Source organism: Polypterus senegalus, chromosome 14 (genome assembly GCF_016835505.1).
Source record: "Polypterus senegalus isolate Bchr_013 chromosome 14, ASM1683550v1, whole genome shotgun sequence".
Lineage (NCBI taxonomy): Eukaryota > Metazoa > Chordata > Cladistia > Polypteriformes > Polypteridae > Polypterus > Polypterus senegalus.
The window spans coordinates 86,985,529-87,005,333 of NC_053167.1; the positions used below are offsets into that span (position 1 = coordinate 86,985,529).

The 19,805-nt window shown below is 38.1% G+C and overlaps 1 protein-coding gene across 1 annotated transcript in view; it reads left to right on the top strand.

Moving 5' to 3' along the window:
- tnr (tenascin R (restrictin, janusin)) overlaps positions 1 to 19,604 on the top strand; it is a 208,313-nt gene extending 188,709 nt beyond the window's left edge. The window contains exons 19-21 of the mRNA XM_039735597.1: positions 9,149 to 9,310; positions 13,479 to 13,642; positions 14,477 to 19,604. Coding sequence (XP_039591531.1) covers positions 9,149 to 9,310; positions 13,479 to 13,642; positions 14,477 to 14,596 — 446 coding nt within the window. The 3' untranslated portion in view covers positions 14,597 to 19,604. The remainder of the gene's footprint in view (positions 1 to 9,148; positions 9,311 to 13,478; positions 13,643 to 14,476) is intronic.
- Positions 19,605 to 19,805: the final 201 nt, after the last annotated feature.

Here is a 19,805-nt window from a genome sequence, read left to right on the forward strand (position 1 = left end):
AGAAAACCCAACAGCGCCAGTTCTTCTTGAGGAAGATGCTTTAGCATAAAAGTAATTTTTTAATAGAACTTTACATTTTACTTTTAATATTTTCCTGCTACAATTCCCTTTTAATTAAGAGTAAAGCAAGGTTAAGAAGGATCATAAATGATCCCAACAAAAAATAACCATTACCTACTGTATATAGTTAATGGCTATCAGAATTCAGGAAATAAAACAATGACAAACTGCTTTATACAGGACCCCTTTCAACTCCTTCATTAGAATATCATAGTTTTTTAAAAACTATAAATAACTGACAAAGTTAAGTTAAACATGTTAGATAATAACTTTTATGTTTCTGAGGAGTAAAGTAAAGAGAGTGAAACTGAGGGTAGGAATTTTGAATGTTGGCAGTATGACTGGTAAGGGGAGAGAGTTAGCAGATATGATGGAGAGAAGGAAGGCTGATATATTGTGCGTGCAAGAGACTAAATGGAAAGGGAGTAAGGCCAGGTGGATTGGAAGTGGATTCAAATTGTTCTAACATGGTGTGGATGGGAGGAGAAATGGGGTAGGAGTTATTCTGAAGGAACAGTATGTCAAGAGTGTTTTGGAGGTGAAAAGGGTGTCAGACAGAGTAATGATTATGAAGCTGGAAATTTGAGGTATGATGATGAATGTTTTTAGTGCATATGGGTGAGAAAGAAGATTTTTGGAGTGAGTTGGATGAAGTGAAGAACAGTGTACCTAAGGGATAGAAAGTCGTGATTGGAGTGGATTTCAATGGGCATTTTAGTGAAGGGAACAGTGGACACGAGGAGGTAATGGGTAGGTATGGTGTCAAGGAGAGAAATGAAGAAGGTCAGAGGACAGTGGATTTTGCCAAAAGGATGGACATGGCTGTGGTGAATGCATATTTTAAGAAGTGGGGAGGGACATAGGGTTACGTACAAGAGTGAAGGAAGATGCACACAAGTAGATTACATCCTTTGCAGAAGAGATGATCTGAAGGGGGAAAAGTGTAGTTAAGCAGCATAGGATGGTGGTCTGTAGGATGAAGCTGGAGATCAAGAAGAGGAAGAGAGTGAGGGCAGAGCCAAGGATCAAATGGTGGAAGTTGAAAAAGGAAGACTGCAAGGTTGAGTTTAGGGAGGAGGTGAGACAGGCACTGGGTGGCAGTGAAGAGTTACCAGACAGCTGTGAAACTACAGCAGATGTACTAAGGGTGACAGTAAGAAGGGTGCTTGGCGTGACATCTGGAAAGAGGAAGGAAGAAAAGGAAACCTGGTGGTGGAATGAGGAAATACAGGACAGTATACAGAGGAAGAGGATGGCAAAGAAGAAGTGGGATAGTCAGAGAGATGCAGAAAGTAGACAAGAGTACAAGGAGATAAGGCGCAAAGTGAACAGAGAGGTGGCAAAGACTAAAGAAAAGGCGTATGATGAGTTGTATGAGAGGTTGGACACAAAGGAGGAAGAAAAGGACCAGTGGGCTAGACAGAGGGACTGAGCTGGGAAAGATGTGCAGCAGGTTAGGGTGATAAAGGATAAAAATGGAAACGTACTCACAAGTGAGGAGAGTGTGTTGAGCAAATGGAAAGAGTACTTTGAGACGTTGATGAATGAAGAGAAGGAGAGAGAGAAGAGGTTGGATGATGTGGAGATAGTGAATCAGGAAGTACAACAGATTAGCAAGGAGGAAGTAAGGACAGCTATGAAGAGGATGAAAAATGGAAAGGCCGTTGGTCCAGATGACATACCTGTGAAAGCATGGAGGTGTCTAGGAGAGATGGCAGTGGAGTTTTTAACCAGATTGTTTAATGGAATCTTGGAAAGTGAGAGGATGCCTGAGGAGTGGAGAAGAAGTGTACTGGTGTCGATATTTAAGAATAAGGGAGATGTGCAGGTCTGCAGTAACTACAGGGGAATAAAATTGATGAGCCATGGCATGAAGTCATGAGAAAGAGTAGTGGAAGCTAGGTTAAGAAGCAAGGTGATGATTAGTGAGCAGCAGAATGGTTTTATGCCAAGAAAGAGCACCACAGATGCAGTGTTTGCTCTGAGGATGTTGATGGAGAAGTTTAGAGAAGGCCAGAAGGAGTTGCATTGCGTCTTTGTGGACCTGTAGAAAGCATATGACAGGGTGCATCCAGAGGAGCTGTGGTATTGTATAAGGAAGTCGGGAGTGGCAGAGAAGTACGTAAGGGAAGTGTGACAGTGGTGAGGTCCGCGGTAGGAGTGACGGATGCATTCAAGTTGGAGGTGGGATTACATCAGTGATTAGCTCTGAGCTCTTTCTTATTTTCAATGGTGCTGGACAGGTTGGACCTGTAGAAAGAGATTAGACAGGAGTCCCCGTGGACTATGATGGTTGCTGATGACATTGTGATCTGTAGCATTAGCAGGGAGCAGGTTGAGGAGACCCTGGAGAGGTGGAGATATGCTCTAGAGAGGAGAGGAATGAAGGTCTGTAGGAACAAGACAGAATACATGTGTGTAAATGAGAGGGAGGTCAGTGGAATGGTGGGAATGCAGGGAGTAGAGCTGGCGAAGGTGGATGAGTTTAAATACTTGGGAAAAGACTCAGCCATTCCTGATGGCTCCAGTGCTGCCTGTCTTTTATTTTAAGCAACACGAGCTCCTATGTTATAATCAAGATCTCCTTATTGTCTTCAACTGATCTAGGACAGTTTCCTTGGTCCATGGAGAATAAACCATAAGCTCTTCCTTATGCTACCTTCAGAGTAAGCCCTGCTAGAACACTTTTTAAACAAATGTAGCAAGCTATCCCGTGTGGCTGATTAACCTTTCAGGGGCCTTAACACTTGAAATAGCCTTCCATTTGCCAATGTGTAGATTTCTCTTTTGTACAACATATCTTGCTGGACTTTTTCATGTTTGTGTATTTGTAATGCCTTAAGTCATAGGTAAACCAGAAGTTCTGACACAAAGACTAAATTTGTTCGGAAAATCAAGGGCTTGTTTTAGGGACTTTCCAGAATTCACAGTTAAATAAACAGGCTGGTATACGAAACTAAAGTAAAAATAAGAAATACATGCGGCAAAGCTCAAAAGAAGAGCCAATATTTGAGGTTAAGAAATAAACAAAACAAATTCCTTAGTCTAATTTCTAAACGCCATTTTCTCTCTGTTTTTCTTTTTGCTTCTGAACTTGTTTTACAGGTTACTAGTTTTGATTATGGTTAGGTTTGACTTCTGGCTCATCACTGATAATAGCCACTATAAATTGAATAACTTGATTTTAAATGGATTTCAAGTTAATCAGTGATCTGCTATGGACAATGCAAACCCAGGTGCCAGCTTTTGGACAGGCTGTGAACCTGGAAAGGGTGGCAAAGCAGACCTCAAAGGCTACTTTACATTATGCCAGCAGCACCTGGAAACATAAGAGACACTGAGAAAATAGTGGTAGTGTGTACTAAACACTTCCGAAATCAGCTACGTGCACTGCAATCACAAGCACCTAAGAAGCTTAATTTTAGCATACTGTAAAAGTTGTTTGTCCATGGAGAAGCCAAAGAGCTCCAGCCAGAATGAAAACAAAGCTAAAAGAATTTACAACTGATCTACCATCCTTTGTAATGGGCAATGTATGATTGCTCTCAAATAAGATGGGTGAGCTGTCTGCTTTCATAAGAGGTCACAGTGCACATGCAGGTGCAATGACATTTTGTGTTTTACTGAGAGCTGGATTAATTCTGATACCACTGTTTTAATGCTGAAAGGATATAGTCTTGTTCAAGCAGACACAGACACAGTGTGGTGTGGTGTGGAAAAAAGGCAGGAGGAGGATTGGTCATCTATATCAATGAGCAATGGAATAAAGGGAATCATATTACACTTAAAACTACAATTTGTATTTCAGACATTGAAATTCTGACTGTTGGAATCTGTTCATATCATTTGCCCAGGAAAGATGCATCATCATTATTGTTTATATTCATGTCTCTGCAAATGAGAGTTCAGAAACAGAAATTATTCACTTTGTCACTAATACACTAGTGATCTTTCTGCTGCTGCGGTTATACAGTTATAATTTGTTAATTTCAACCATGAAAAAACAACGACATCCATCAGCTTGTGTCATGTTCCACTGGAGGAAATGACTAGCTGCACTAAATACTAAAGATGCCTTTAAGTGTAAACTTCTGGCCCCCTTTGGAAGCTCTGACCACATTCTGATCCATCTTAATCCCAGCTACAAATCTGTGATTAGATGGCAGCCTTTTACAACAAGAATAGTGAAGAAATGGAGGCAGAAATGGTTCTGAATGACTGCTTCTAAATGACAGACTGAGAAATGATGTGCGAGTAACTTGGGGATGATATTGAGGGACTGTATCAACGACTATATTAACTTTTGTGTTGACACTGTGGTACCCTCAAAGACTCTGTGTTCCATTCCAACCAAGAAGCCTTGGATTATTAAGGAGGTTAAAAGTTTCTTAAAGGAGAAAATCCATATCTGGTGCTAAAAAGGCTCTGAAGGGTGTCCTGCGAGCACTGAATTAAAAGCTGAGTGAAGAAAAGGGAGAAAAACAAATTGACTCAGCATAACATCAGTATGTTTGGAATGGACTGGACATAATCACTGGACTTAAACAATCCAGGGTTCAGGTGCTAGAAGGAGTTGTATAAAAAGCGAATGACCTGAACCCATTTTTAAATAGATTTTTAGCAGTTGATGAAAGAATGAAAACATTACTGAGTGCCATTATGAACAATACTGCACATCCTCTCTCTGACACACGAACATGGAGTACTTTGCACAAATTAATTACTCAGGAGAAGTACATCAAGACACACTACTGGGGCTCCTTTATACCAACAACAATATGTCTGCCTAATGCCTCACTGTGACTGGGACTGCCAAGTCAGAAGTTTTCCTTCTTTTTGGATTTCTTTGTTTTTAGTCAGACCATACTATACAAATAAATAGTAGTATTTTTCAATCTTGTTTTTTTTCAATTTACAAATGACCACAGCATCATTTTTACACTCGTTAGAGTCCCTATATGTCTTAATCCACTCATAGGTGCCACCCTAACTCTGGGAGAATCTCAGCATGTTTGTAAACTAAAGTTTTATTCATACTGCAATTAATTAAACACCTCCATAGCAAATATAACTGTGACTAGGGCATCTCTGAAATAGAAGTAAGGAAGGCTAACTATATTGGAGCTTCTCTTGTACTTTTTTCTAAAGATTTCTGAAAGTATGATCAAAGTAATAGAGACACATAGAAATAGAATTCACCAGGAACCCCGATTTATGTTTATCTGTTAAATATATTTACCATGGTGATGTGATGTATTTCTATTGGACATGAAAGTAGAAATCTCACTGAACATTGTACATGTGACAATATGACTACTACTATTGCTGGAGGTTTCACACATGATGGGATCAATTGCCCTCTAGTGGTCCTATCTTTCCCTAATCTACTCTTATATAAGACAGTTTTAGTGGGTTGGCGAGTAAGCATGTCTGTCTCCACATACATTGGTTGTGGTCTCTAGGAGGTGCTAAAAAGCCAAAATCAAATGTTGCTTGTGAGGCAAAAATAAGAAAAAAGGAAAATCTATTCCTTTATGCAAGGGTTTTACTGGGCCGGTAAGTACTGTATATACTGTATGTCCGGTACCTGCAATCAGATACTACAGATCTACATGCTAGCATACTACTGCTGAGTGTACATTATTCATATTGCATCTGGCATAATGCCTCAGTGTTAGTATTCCTGTAGAGCGATTCTCTATGAGCAAAAGTGTTATACACGTGTTTGCACTGAAGTGAGTGTCAGTGTGTGGAAAAATTAATTTGCATTAAATAAACTTGGCTGTTACTGGCAATGAGAGCAGCTCACAACAGTGAGTCAGTAGTCAGTCGTCACACCACAACAATACATTCTGGAAAAAGTACCGGTAATTCTTTGGAATTAGCTGACACCTCTACAATATATGTTTCTAGAATAAACACGCTTCATGCATGCTGGGAGTTTGACTAGTTTCATGTACAGTAATGTCCTCCTTCTATCACAGTGCTGCCTGTCTCTCTCTTTCTCTCAAGAAGTCTGATGTGAGCCTTTAACCTGCCTTTTTGTCATTACACTGACTCTCATTCACCTATAAGCTTCTTTACAACAATGCCTGTAGTAAATACTGAAAATGAACAAAAATCTAATTCTGTCCAACAATTAAAATAAACATTTTTCACACTGCATGTATATATAGTCAGTGGAATGACATCCTAATGTATACAAGCTAATGTATACAAGAACCACTTTAAAAAGCAACTTTTTTCTTTCAGATCACACTAGACCTTTAGATAAGACTGGCTCGATGACAGCCTTACTGGATAATTGTAGAAAATTACTTTTAATATTCTGTAGCCCTCAAATGTGACTTATTAAAAGAAATACATTCAGTTAATATGAATGTGGACATTAGTGAAAAATGAAGTAAAAACATTTTAGAACATATAAAGTCGATAGATATAAGATACAGATAAGATGTGCTTAAGATACAATAAATAATGGAACGATCACTGATTATCTGCCACTGCACTGGACAGTTGAAAACAAGTAAGTATCTGTAGTATTTGATTTCCAATGAGGACTTTTATATTGAATGTAGAATAAAGATAAAGTCTAACAGCATTGTTGAAATTTGTCTCTTTAGCTATGGGAACAATCCTCTTTTTACTACAGTATACTTTTAAAAGATATTTTTCACATCTTAAATACAGAAACAGATGAAATACTAGAGACAGATGAAAGGATAGGGGGTGGTGGGCAGCAATGATGAAAGTGAAGTCTTTGCTCAGGAATGAGTGAGTAGGCATGCAAGGGAGTAGGTGTGCGGCCCAAAGAAGGACATCATCCTCATAACAACCCTAACAGATACCCCATTCCCTGCTTGTAGGCCTTATTATTGAGTTCTTTATTTACAAACCTTGAAAACAAATTTACATAACAGGCATGAAACTAAAGTCCATCCTTTTACAGTAAAGTAAACATTTTGTTACTGATTCTTTTATTACCAATGAGCACATGGCAGGATCAAGGCTTGGACTGGCTATCAGGCCACTGCAGGTCACGTTCACATTGACTTAAGAGAAACACTCGTTCATACTGGACCACTGCAGAGAAGTCAGTGTATTTAGGCAAATGGAGGAAACCAAAATCACTGAAGGGAAGACAAATGGGAAACAATTATCCATTACTTTAAAAACCACTTAATACAATGTTAAGAACTTATGGGTGCAAATAGAAGAATAAAGGTTAGGGATAGCAACATAGATTGTGTTTCTTGAGATGCTGGCTGTGTCATAGGGTGTTATCCCCCTGCAGGCAGGCACTGTTACCATCTCCAGTTCAGTGGTCTATGTCAGTGGTCTCCTTATTTCTCTTTCTCTGAACAAAACAGACCACCCTTCTCTTACATCCCGGTAAACAGATAATTTCTGTATCGTGGTTGGGTCCTCTAAGTAGAAACAGGTTTAAGGCTCTTCATCCTGATCAGTGGTATCTAAGCTACAGAGAAAACTATCAGATTAGATACCCGTCTGGTTTATGGCTCCGCCCCATCCTGTGTTCTTTTATTTTTAGTCCCCACAACATCGATTTGGGCTCATCTCAGCCACACTGGACTTGAAACAGAAAGTGACCCTGGATGGTGTGGGGGGGGAAAATTCATGACAGAATTTTATAATACATTTATTTATAATTATAGGCATTTTTTAAAATGTATAGGCCAGTGTGTTTACTGGAATAAAACAAATATGTTAGTTAAACAACATATGTGAAGTGGGCTGAGAAATTAAATATTTGCTTTACAAATGAAACTCAACCGACAGGTTTGAAAAGAAGTATATTAACTATACAATCATAACAGTAGGGTGCATTGAAAATGCTGGCTTACTTAAGAAGAATGTGTGCTTTTAAAGAACCATGGCTGAGCTCCATAAGTGTAAGGAAATAAACTGTAGCTGAGGTTAAATTGCTGTCTACCTTCCTCAAGATGCTTACACGTTTTAATTGCTGCCATTTTATTTTCTGCAATTTGTTTGTAGTTCACAGTTTCTTTCTGGTAATGATTCTGTAAATGTAGTTCACTCTAATGGTTCCACCAGATTTGGCAGGACATAGAGTGTATGATATTTCACACTAAGTGTTCAGTACCTGTGGAGTGCTAGTCTTATTATTATGAGACACTCTAGTGCACAACGATGTTTTCATTGTTATTATATCTGATCCTGTGCTGTCCTGTTATTCTTTAAGCAAATGAGTTGAAGTAAATAATTCACATGGTGTAGGATGTTTATCAGTGTAAATTTTTCCATCTACCTAAAATATTTATTTTTATGATACAAACAGAACAAAAAAAAATGGAGAATTCTTTTTAAAGATGTGATAAATACTAGGAAAGGATGACTATAGCTTTGAAAACCATGAAAGCATAACAGGAAATAAGATTTTACAGGATGTGGTTAAAATGAATTGCATTTTCTGCTCTTTTGGGCACGGTGTGTAAAGTTCAGATCAGATACATCATTTATTTGCTCATAAACTAAAAAAGTGTTGAATGTGACTTTTTAGCAGCGGTAATGTTTGAAATCAATACAGAAAATACAAAGTGTAATAATCTTGTTGTCCAAGCTGATTTTTGAATGTCATTGTAACAAATAGTTAAGAATAGAGATTTCAGGATAAATGTAATTAAGAATACAACACAAATTCATTAGACTGTTTGATGCTCTGAGTGTGGGAGTGTCCTTCATTTGCTTTGGGATATTGTTCACCATAAATTACTGAGCTACATACTTATGCTCACCTGTTTTTATTTTTTTCAAAAGACACCATATACTGTACGTAATCACAATTTTATGAGTTTTTTAATAGACGTCGTTTACTTTCTGCACATAATTTAACATTAAGCATAAACCAAGTAATAAACTTAAACTGTAGCAAAGCCTGGACAGCATTGTGGTGCAGTACTTCCACTTTTTTTTATTATACGCGGCTCCTCTCCATTTATGAATGTAAACATATGAGCATTTTTTTAGAAAGTGGGGATCTACGCCCATAAAATAAATGGCTAGATGCATAAATTCAGTTACAATTATTGTCATTTTGCCTGTATAGGACTGGATAATATTCACCGGATCACCTCTCAAGGGCGCTATGAACTTCGAATCGATATGCGAGATGGACAAGAATCTGTGTATGCTAATTACGACCGATTCTTCATCGGTGATGCAAGAAACTTGTACAAGCTCAGAATTGGAGAGTACAATGGAACAGCAGGTGAGTAAAAAAAATCCAGGTACTATGAAATGTGTAGACAACTGGTGTTACTTGTTACTTTGAATCCACCCACACTGCTTTCCTTAAGGCCATATCAAAAGGTCTAAATTACAATGCAAGTTTTACTGCCTTGTATCTTATTTATGTATTCCTCCATACTTTCTTGTTTAAAGCAGAGAAGTCATTCACTACCAAATCTGAAACAATTCAAAAGAGATAACTGTTTTCTGGCACAAAATAAATCTGCTTGTTTTGGATATGCAGATAAAGAATGACGCAATGCCTAATACTAAAAGAAAATGAAAATAAAAAATGAGATTGCAAATTAAGCTTACTTTGTACTTCAGATCACTCAATATACTTTATGAATAAAAGTTACAGTATATGTAATAGTAAAGACTGTTGCTATTGCTATTGTAATATTCAAAAAATATTAAAATTGCTGCTTTTAACTGTTGTAAGTAAAATATTCACTGTTTTTGTAGTTAGATTATACAGTGCCAGTAATGGTGCACTGCACAATAATGTGCAGTGAATACACTTGACGTGAGCATTCCTAGTTTTCATCCTCTTTCTTTGTATGTTTACCATTCATTTGCTGAGAGGTTGATGCGCTTGCTGCTTCCTGAGCAGCTCTTCTTTTCTCCACCCTTGTGGCCCGCTTCTCTTCTTTTGTCGGCATCTTTTTGCATTAAAACTGATTAAGTCAGTGTTTGTGTTGCAATTACTTAGTATGTTTTCTTTAATTTTTCACTTAAGCTGGCACTTAAGTCTTCAATCTGCCTCAAGAATGATTTAAGAAATGAAGAGGTAGGGGAAGTGACGGTGAAGGTGGTAGGGATGAGATCAGCGCCCGTATGCATGCGCCGCACGGCCATCCTCCTGGCTGCTGTTGAGAGTTGATTCTACAATTAAATAAAAATAAAAAGAGGAATAACCTTGGAGGTCAATCATCACACCAAAAGTGGATAGTAGAGGTCACGTAGTATATGTGTACCAAATTTCAGGTCAATAGTTTGCGAGCTACAGGTGATTTAAAATCCTGGACAGACAAACAGACAGCCAAAATAGTGTATTATATATAGACATATGAAATATGAGTCACCTTGATAAATGGAGTTTGTATTTACCCAATGGTCTGTCTGTCTATCCATCCGTTACATTAACTTTTATATTGTGGAGTTTGCATGTTCTCCCAGTATCTTAATAGGTTTTCCTCCACATACGCCTGTTTTCTTCCATACCACAAATGGGTGTGTTAGTTTAATTGGTGACTCTAAACTATTCTGGTTTAAGTGAATGAGCGTGTGCTCTTCATTCATTACATTATGTGAACATGTATTACAGAAGCGGCTGCAAGCAATGATCATAGATCCAAGATAATATTAATGGTCCTTGTTCAAATACCTGCAGTTAGAAAGTGTAATAAGTGAAATGGCTTTTTGATGGGACAGTGTTACCATTAACTAAAGAGTTAAGGTCTAGTGGTGTACTAATATTTATGAGGCCTTCTTATAACACCCAGAGGAAGTGCATATGCATTGATACAGCACAGGATCCCAAATTAAAACTCAAGTGCAACCATGCAACAGGCGACACCTCAGCACCACATTAGTTTGAATGGAATGGAACAGTGTGATTTTTTTTTAACAATTGCTGGAGTACCAATCCTGCCACCATTCCCTGAGTTCTCTCTGCAACTTGGAGGACTTGCTTGCAAGGCTGTATACTGGTTAACATCATACCCAGGATGGAGCAATTGCAGGTTAAGGGCCTTGCTCAAGGGCCCAACAGAGTAGAATCACTTCTGGTTTTTATAGGATTCAAAGCGGCAACCTTCTGATCATTGACACAGATCCCTAACCTCAGAGCCACCACGCAACACCAAGAGGCGATGTTTAAATGTTAACTTGATCACGGTCTGTATGGAGCTCCCATGGTCATGTCGGACTTTCTCCGTCTACTCCAGGTTTCTTCCCACATGCCTGAGACTTGTGTTCTAAGTTATTGAACAGCTCTAAATTAGCCAGGAATGGCACATGAATGTTTTTTGGTTAGAGGTGTTTGAGAAAGCCCTAATGTACAGGCAAGTATGAAACTGCAGTCAGTTGATTCAGTAAATAGACTAATGAAGCTTCAGTATTTGTCATCATTGGTCATCACTGTCATCAGCCTGAAGAATTTTGCACAAGAGCACCATTCATGAATCAGCATTGGGTGTGAAGCACCACCAAGTTCTACAAATCACAATGAAAATGAATGCATCCCACCTGCCAACAAAAAAAACTGACTTTCACACTGGTTCTTTGGTAGAAAGGTTATTTCCTTCTATATCTACTCATTAAACTCTTTCCAGTCAGTCAGTATTTTACACAAACCCTTGTACTCAGTTGTAAAGAACTCTTACTCTTGTTTCTAGCATTTATGTAACTTTTTTACACCTTGTGTACTCAATAACCGGTTGCTTATTCTTTCCCTCCACTATGATTTTAGATTTGCTCTTTTACTTTTATTAATTTCTAACCCATTGAATGACCATGTTTAACTCAATTTCAGTTGTCTGACTCCAAATATGAATCATCACTTCCAATTACACCACACTCGAGTTTTTCTGATGTGGAAACAGATGAACATTTGATTTCTCAACACATCACTATGGTACATTCTGAGATTCTGTGTTCAGTAAAATCAGCCTATTCCTTGTCCCACTCAGGTCATCATGTGGTCTTCCATTGTATTATCTTCCTGTTTTATGTATGTAATGGTGGAGAAGTCAGGTTAAGTTTACAGTTCTATTTTTGGCTCAGTGATTTGCAAGAAATTAAAGAAACGGACAGACATGTTATGCTTCCATACTTGAAGACCACCCCCTCCCTACCTTCCCTTTATTGTGGTCCCTTAAAGTCAATAGAATGGTCACACTCTACAATAGTGATCACATTCACTGAAGGACTAATGGCCATACCTTACTGGCAGCTGACCTGATTGCGTTGAAAGGCTTTTCCTGTGAGAAGGTATCAGTTTGGTGTGTGTGTCTTATAATAGGGTTCACTGCTAAATATTTCAGGCATATTTAGTTCTGTGTAATTTTGAATATTCAAAGAAAATACCATGTACTGCAATTTTCTGCTATTAACCATAACAGATATTCCAAAACAGAGCCATGACATTATAAAGGCAATAGAGCTTACAGACATAATGACATTTGTGTGATGAACACGGAGGGTTCTGTTATTACTCATAGTCATGAAGACACCAACCAGGATCCTGCTTCATCTAAAATAAATTATTGGTTAAACATCTTTGAAATGTCTTTGTACTATGCTTGTAACTTTAAAACTAATTGTTGCTGCCTAGGTTGGGAGCATGCACTGATACAGCGCGTTGCCTCACCCACCACACGACAAACCATCTCAGGATCCCAAATTAGGACCTGAGCGGAGCAGATGACACATCAGCAACACACTAGTTTGAATGGAATGGAACAGTATGAAGTTTTATTTACGGTGGTTGGAGTGCCAACACTACCACCAACCACCAAGTTTTCCCTGCAGATTGCAGGACCTCCTTGCAGGGCTAAATATGGGTTAATAGCATACCCAGGATTGAGCAGTTGCAAGTTAAGGGCATCAACGGAGTGGAATCACTTCTGGCATTTATGGGATTTGGCTGGGTTGAAATTGCACATTCTTTCCGCATCTGCATTGGTGCTTATGTCTTTCTCTCACAACCCAGTGACAAACATTTTATAGTACATTAGATGACAGCTCCAAGCTGGGCCTTTGTGTTCAAGTATCTCCTGAATTAGCAGGTGCCCCATTCAATGTTCCTTACTGCAATACCGCTGATTTTGCCATGTGCATGAAATTGACTTAAGGTGGCTGAGTAAAAGAAGAATAGATGGTTTGCACTATTTCTTTTGCTGGAAGACATACTGTATTAGCATTTTGGGCGGACTACATAAGTATATAATTGTTACAGCAGCTTTTTCATGTGGTTAAAGATGTTAGACATTAGCTTAATGTTTATCTGTGTACCTTAGGGATAATAAACCAGTAGGGGACTATAAGTATTTTACCAATTGCTTTATAATATCTGTTTATTCATAACATGATTTTTCATATTATAACCATGTGATGATTAATTATTTAATACTTTTTACCTCCAGGGGACTCCCTAAGCTACCACCAGGGACGCCCATTCTCCACTAAGGACAAAGACAATGACATCGCAGTCACCAATTGTGCCTTATCATATAAAGGAGCTTGGTGGTACAAAAACTGTCACAGAGCAAACCTGAATGGAAAATATGGAGAGTCTAGGCATAGTCAGGTCAGTGAGATGAAAATATGTGGATTATAATCAGTAAAGCAAATTTTTAAGCATGTTTGGGCAAAAATAACTACTGCAGCTGGGAATCTGTGCGTCACCCAAAGCAGAGGATGTTGTCGCTCTAAAAGAAATTCATTTTGTGCTCTGCTTATTCCTTTGCATCTGACCTGCAATGTTACACTGCTCTAGGGTGACCAGCTGTCCTAGATTTTCTTTTCACAGCAGTGCAGTGAAAAAGAGAGCCCAGACTCCGCCTCCTGGCTACATTCTATGGGAATGCTGCAGCTGGGTTTCTTGGCCTTTAAATGTGGAACAACCCCTCAGAGGCTGGGCATTTTAGGAAAATGAAAAAATCGGTGGGGTACACACAATGAATCAGCTGTGTGTATCATTCCAGTATCCTGGGGCAATACTGCAGCATGTAATTTATGTTGTGAATTATTTTACTTTAGTACTATTTATTACTGTCATTGTATTTGCTTTAATACAAAACATGATTCTTAGATCCAGTTTGTTATATCCCATGAAATGGCACAATTTTCTTCTAGTCAGCTATACATGTTTTCAAAAGAAATTTGGAAAATTCTTTATTTAACATTGTAGAACTCCATCTCGATCTCCTTGCACAAGTCAGTTTGAACTATTGCTTAATTTTGGTATAAGTGCTGACAGTTTAAATTAAATGTAACCTTTTCTTTAATCATTAGGGATAAGCTTTTTTTCTTTTAACCTTTTCATTGTAATGAAACTCTTTTTCTCTGTGCTCATGTATTTTAATTTAGACCTTAAGCCTGTCAAAGTTCTTTCTAACATCAACTCATTATTGTCTTACAGGGGATAAACTGGTATCACTGGAAAGGACATGAATTCTCTATTCCCTTCATAGAGATGAAGATGCGCCCATTCAACTATCGAAACATTAGTGAGAAAAAGCGAAGATCCGCAAGGCTATAACTTCAGAATACAACTAGCTGTTTCTATTTTTAAGGAGTGAAAAAGATAAAGATCTGTTGATTAAGAAGTGAATTTACAGCATGGTTTTGCAGAAAAGGATAGAAGTATAAAAAGGGAAATGAACTAAGGCTTTAACAACATGAGGATTTAGAGGGAAGGTTTTTTTTTCTATGCTTTCTTTTTCTCCTTTTAGCTTATTCGTGTCTAATTACTGGCATAGAGTTTGTAAGAAGCATAGCACATATGCTTTTAGTTGATAACTATTGTTTTTTAAAACAGGTACTGTATCTTGATTTTGTAACTATCAGATTTCCTAACTCCAATCACATGTTTAGTTGAGAATGGAATTTATTTAATTTGTGACAAGGTTATTTCATATTAACAGTTCCATGGTCACCTTCTGCTGTACTTTTACCATTTCACAGCTTCAACCTAATGGCTACTCAGTAAAACCTGTTGCACTTACCTTGCCACCATGTCACATGTTTCTCAATTGTTACTTTAACCTTCAGAAGCAATATCGTACACTGTTTTTTTTTATGGCAACTAGGTAGGCCACATTCACATTCATCAATTTTAACATTTATAAATTGCATTTACTTTTTTTCTTTTTTAAAATATTTATTTTAGTAGAATTCCCTCTACATTGTTTGTGTAAGCATTTCCATAAGCATTTATAATGTTCTGGACATAGTTTAGTCAATGATTTGTCTCCCTTACTTAAAATTAGAAATTATTTAAAATTGGCTTGCATCAGAAGTGAATAATGCAGTAAGCTTTAGGATTTTGTATGATAAGAATATAAAATATATGCAAGAGGATTCTGCATGTTTTTTTTTTTTTTTTTTTTTTATATATAAATAAGCAGACTCAGTAATAGGCTGGGGTTCCATCCCAAGCAAAGTCACCAAGACCTGGGTTGGTATTTGGCACTGTGCAGTTCCGTATGGGATAAAATGAGATTAGGTAGGCTTGTCATATTATGTGACTATTTCACTCTCCTCTTTTTCAGCATAAAAATAACTGGCAGCAGCAAAGGTAACTGTGGGTGATGGCCAGTAAGCTAATGCGATCACTAGGGGGTATCTCAAATCCACAAACACCACACAGAGCTGCCACAGACACATTCCCAGGTTACAGTACCTTAAGAGGTTTGTTATGTCAGTTCAGCACAATACAATACAGCTAAGATGCTTTATCCATCTCCTTCTACTCCTCTTTAGCGAGTGTCATCCTCTTCCTTCTGACTCTTAGAGTGAGGTGAGACACCTCCTTTTATGTTGGACCCAGGAGTACCTTTAATGCCACAGGTTTGCATGACAAAAGCACTTCTGGGCCATATGGAAGATGCACAAAACAGGGAGGTCCTCTCTTGACAGCACCCTCTGGTGGCACCCAATGACCCCGGCAGGGTCTGAACTACAAGTCCCAGGCAACCCTGTTGGTGTCCAAAATGCGACCAAGTCAGAGGAGCACTTCCACCTCTTCTACTGGGGGCTGAATTGTTCTTGATGTAAGGTCTTCCCCAGTCCATTCATTCTCTGTTCACCTCAACTATGAAAAGAGTTAAAAACCATCCTGGCCAGGTTACACTTCCATTCATGTTGTCCTTCCAAAAAGGCCTCTAAGCCCGTCCATCTGCTATAGCATTCACTTTAACAAGGAGAATGCACTACACTTCTTACAAAGAACTGGCCACACATTGACATCCCATTACTTTGATAATGCAACTTATCTATAACATCTTAAGAAAATATTTATTAGATCAGTATTCTTCTGTGCTCCTCTAAGCAGGACTAGTGAAGCAGGTTTTACAGATGGAGGAAATTACTGTGTTGGGAACTTTTCTCTTAAAGGTCTGCAAGTACTACTATTGTATAGGAGGATCACCCCCAATAATAATGCCTATTTCCGTATTTCATTTTAAAACAGTGAGAATCCAAAATTCTCTTTTAATATTAGTGCCACCATAAGTGTCCACTTGTAAATCAAAAAATATAAATAAGGGGCATTAGTTTAGAGATGGCAACCATATTCTAGGTGTTGTAAAGGTATTTTTCATGCATCAGTGGAAATGAATAACTCCTCACCTCTGAGCTGTACACATGAATTTTGTATATCTGACTTTCTTAGCACATCATTAAGTCCACATGAGAATCATTTTGCAATGTTTAAATAAACATCTGTTATCTGTTTGAAATAGCCTTTATATTATACTTTTAGTTAGCGATGAAACAACCAAGTCTAGACACTGTCCGTGTGAAGTGTCCACCTTCTTTACATACCCAGGTTTCTTAAAACATCCTAGAGACCTGATTGAGGTTACAAATGTTAAATAAATAAAAACATAACATATTCAAACCCAGGTAATCCAGTTCAGGAGATGGGGAGTTGGGCAAAAGTGAGAATGCAGTCCGTCTCATGGCCCATTCATGTACACCTCCACACAGGGACTGAGACCAGTTTAGAATTTGCAGTTAACCTAGCCTGTATGTTTTTGGGAATATGGGAAGTATACTGGAGTACCCAAAGGAAAACCCACACAGACATGGCAAGAACATGCAAACTTCACAAGAACTACATCTGGGCACAGCTCATGACATTTGGTCTGTGAGTACTACCACCCTAGGTAGTATTTAATGTATATTTAACTAATGTTACCCTTGATAACTGTTTTATAGCAGGTACGTTATACACACTTCACTTGGTAAATTGTTACAGTTTGTTCCCTGTTTTTATTTATCAATTGACATATGTTCATTTTTAGCAAGACTGGTGACCAGTGGCACTAAACCAAAGACTCAGAAATTAAGTAAGAAGAACAAAATGCCAGAGTGAATATCAACTATTTAAAATTAGCAGTGTTCCACTGATCTTTTTTATTCCTTCTTAGAACTGACAGGAATGTTTAAAAATAACAAAGCCATCAGATGTCTTATTGGTCATGGTGGTATTTATAAAAAAAAAAAAAGATTTTAGGCCAGGATGCTTTTATTTGACTAAAGTTGTGATATATTGTGTGCTAGCTGGATGCTTAAACACATAATGCAGTGCATCACTTCATCTGTTTTCTTGTCTCAAGCAGGACTCCTGATTTTCTATTGCTTTGTTTTTAATCTTGGACTGTTTGTATGAAAGGTCCATGTCTTAATTTAAGGGGTGCTAAAATCCAGACCTGTAGTACTAGACTGAAACTGAGTGGCAGCATAATTTGTGCCTTCAGAATTTTGGCTCGTCTATTCAAATTTTCTAACTGAACTTTCCACTGTTTTTCACTTGAATGCATCTTTTAGTTTTTAGTGTGATGTGTTTGAAAAAAAGTGGCCAAATTAAAATCCCGTGTTTAACTGCTGTAGAGTTTTAAATGGCAAGCTTTTACTTCTTTATTTTTTTATTTCAGCATCACATTTCATCAGTTTAAAAATATATATTACAGTTTTAGTATGGGGAATTCTTATTTACATTTAGCTACAGATGATCCAACTGAAATCATGCTTAACTAGTAATTATCGTGAATCCAAAAAATTTCATGGCATTTATTATTTCCTCAGGTGCTATTAGTAGTACTGCAATTTAAATTTTTAAAAAGTGTTACTGCCATTTCTTGATGGACAACAGTATAGTATTAAATAATCAATTTCCTTTTTACTTTTCATATACTCATTTGTAGAGATATTTACTGCTGACCTGTGTGTGGCAAACAGAGAACAAACATTTGTCTGCGGGTGGCATGCTTATCATCTTCTGTTTGTACACCTGCTAAGGTCTGTGTAGTTGTGGTAATGTTCTGCGACATTACACATAAGCAAAATTTCCAGGTTGTGAAAAGTATGAAGGGACACACACCCAAGAGCAGCTGCTGCTTGAGGGCAAGTGGAAGGGAACAGAAACTTAGTTTGGGGCAGTGGGAAGATGCACATCAAGCATGCAAAAGGGACCAGATCGACAAAATCGCTCACGAAGCAATCAAAGCACTCATTATATAACATCTGTAAAAAGTAAGCTTGGTGATCCGAACCATTACCAGCGTAAAGTCTAACGGCTCTTTCAAAAACTGCAGGGTGCAGTGCACATGTATCTCTAAGGTTTTAAGAAGTCTTCTTACACCTCACTGGCATAAGGTGGCTTGTCTTTATCATTTGTTCATGAAGATTAACTGCTTCTCTCTTAAAGTCATAAATAATGAAATTCCTGGTCAGTAACATCATATGATGCACACTTATATTATTTAATATGGGGTTACTGGCAGGAATGTGTACCACTGTGCTATTAAAGAAAACTTAATTGAAGAGAAATTTTCCAAATGTCACTCAGAAAACTCTTCATGGAATATGATGGCACAGACGCACTACAGTTAACGATATTGATAAAGAACTTGAGGGACTCTCTGTATGCATGAAGGCTGCATGTTCCTTCAGTGTCGCTCTGGGTTTTCGCTGGATTCGTCCCAATATCAGTTTAGCTGGTAGTTCCACATTAGACTGAATATGGCCAGCAATTTCTGAATCCAAGTTTGAGTTCCTGTAAGTGTGCATTCTGGGTGTACTTTACATATTTCTTCCATATATTTATTTACTGTGGGGTTTCTTCCCCTTCCTAATGACCTGCTGTAAAGTTGATTCAAGACACTAAATTGTCCTGGCATGAGTAAGCGTGGCGCTATGTGATAGTGCCCTGTTTACTGTTGCTTCCATGACAGGCTCCAACTAACCTGAAATTGACAATAATTCTTATAAAGTATTTTTATAGGTAAAATATGAATAATAATAAGGTATAAGTTCATATGCATTCTCAAAACTCACTGAACTTTTTCATTTCAAAACAAAGTCTAACAGAATAGCTGAATTTCAGAAATGTTCTCATCAGTTACAGATTAATTAAATGCCACCATGTACAACACTCTGCATGAAAAACCTTAACTACAGCCATCACTATATGTCCATCCATCCATCCATTATCCAACCCGCTGTATCCTAACTACAGGGTCACTGGGGTCTGCTGGAGCCAATCCCAGCCAACACAGGGTGCAAGGCAGGAAATAAACCCCAGGCAGGGTGCCAGCCCACCGCAGGGCACACACACACACACCAAGCACACACTAGGGACAATTTAGGATCGCCAGTCCACCTAACCTGCATGTCTTTGGACTGTGGGAGGAAACCCACGCAGACACGGGGAGAACATGCAAACTCCACGCAGAGAGGATCTG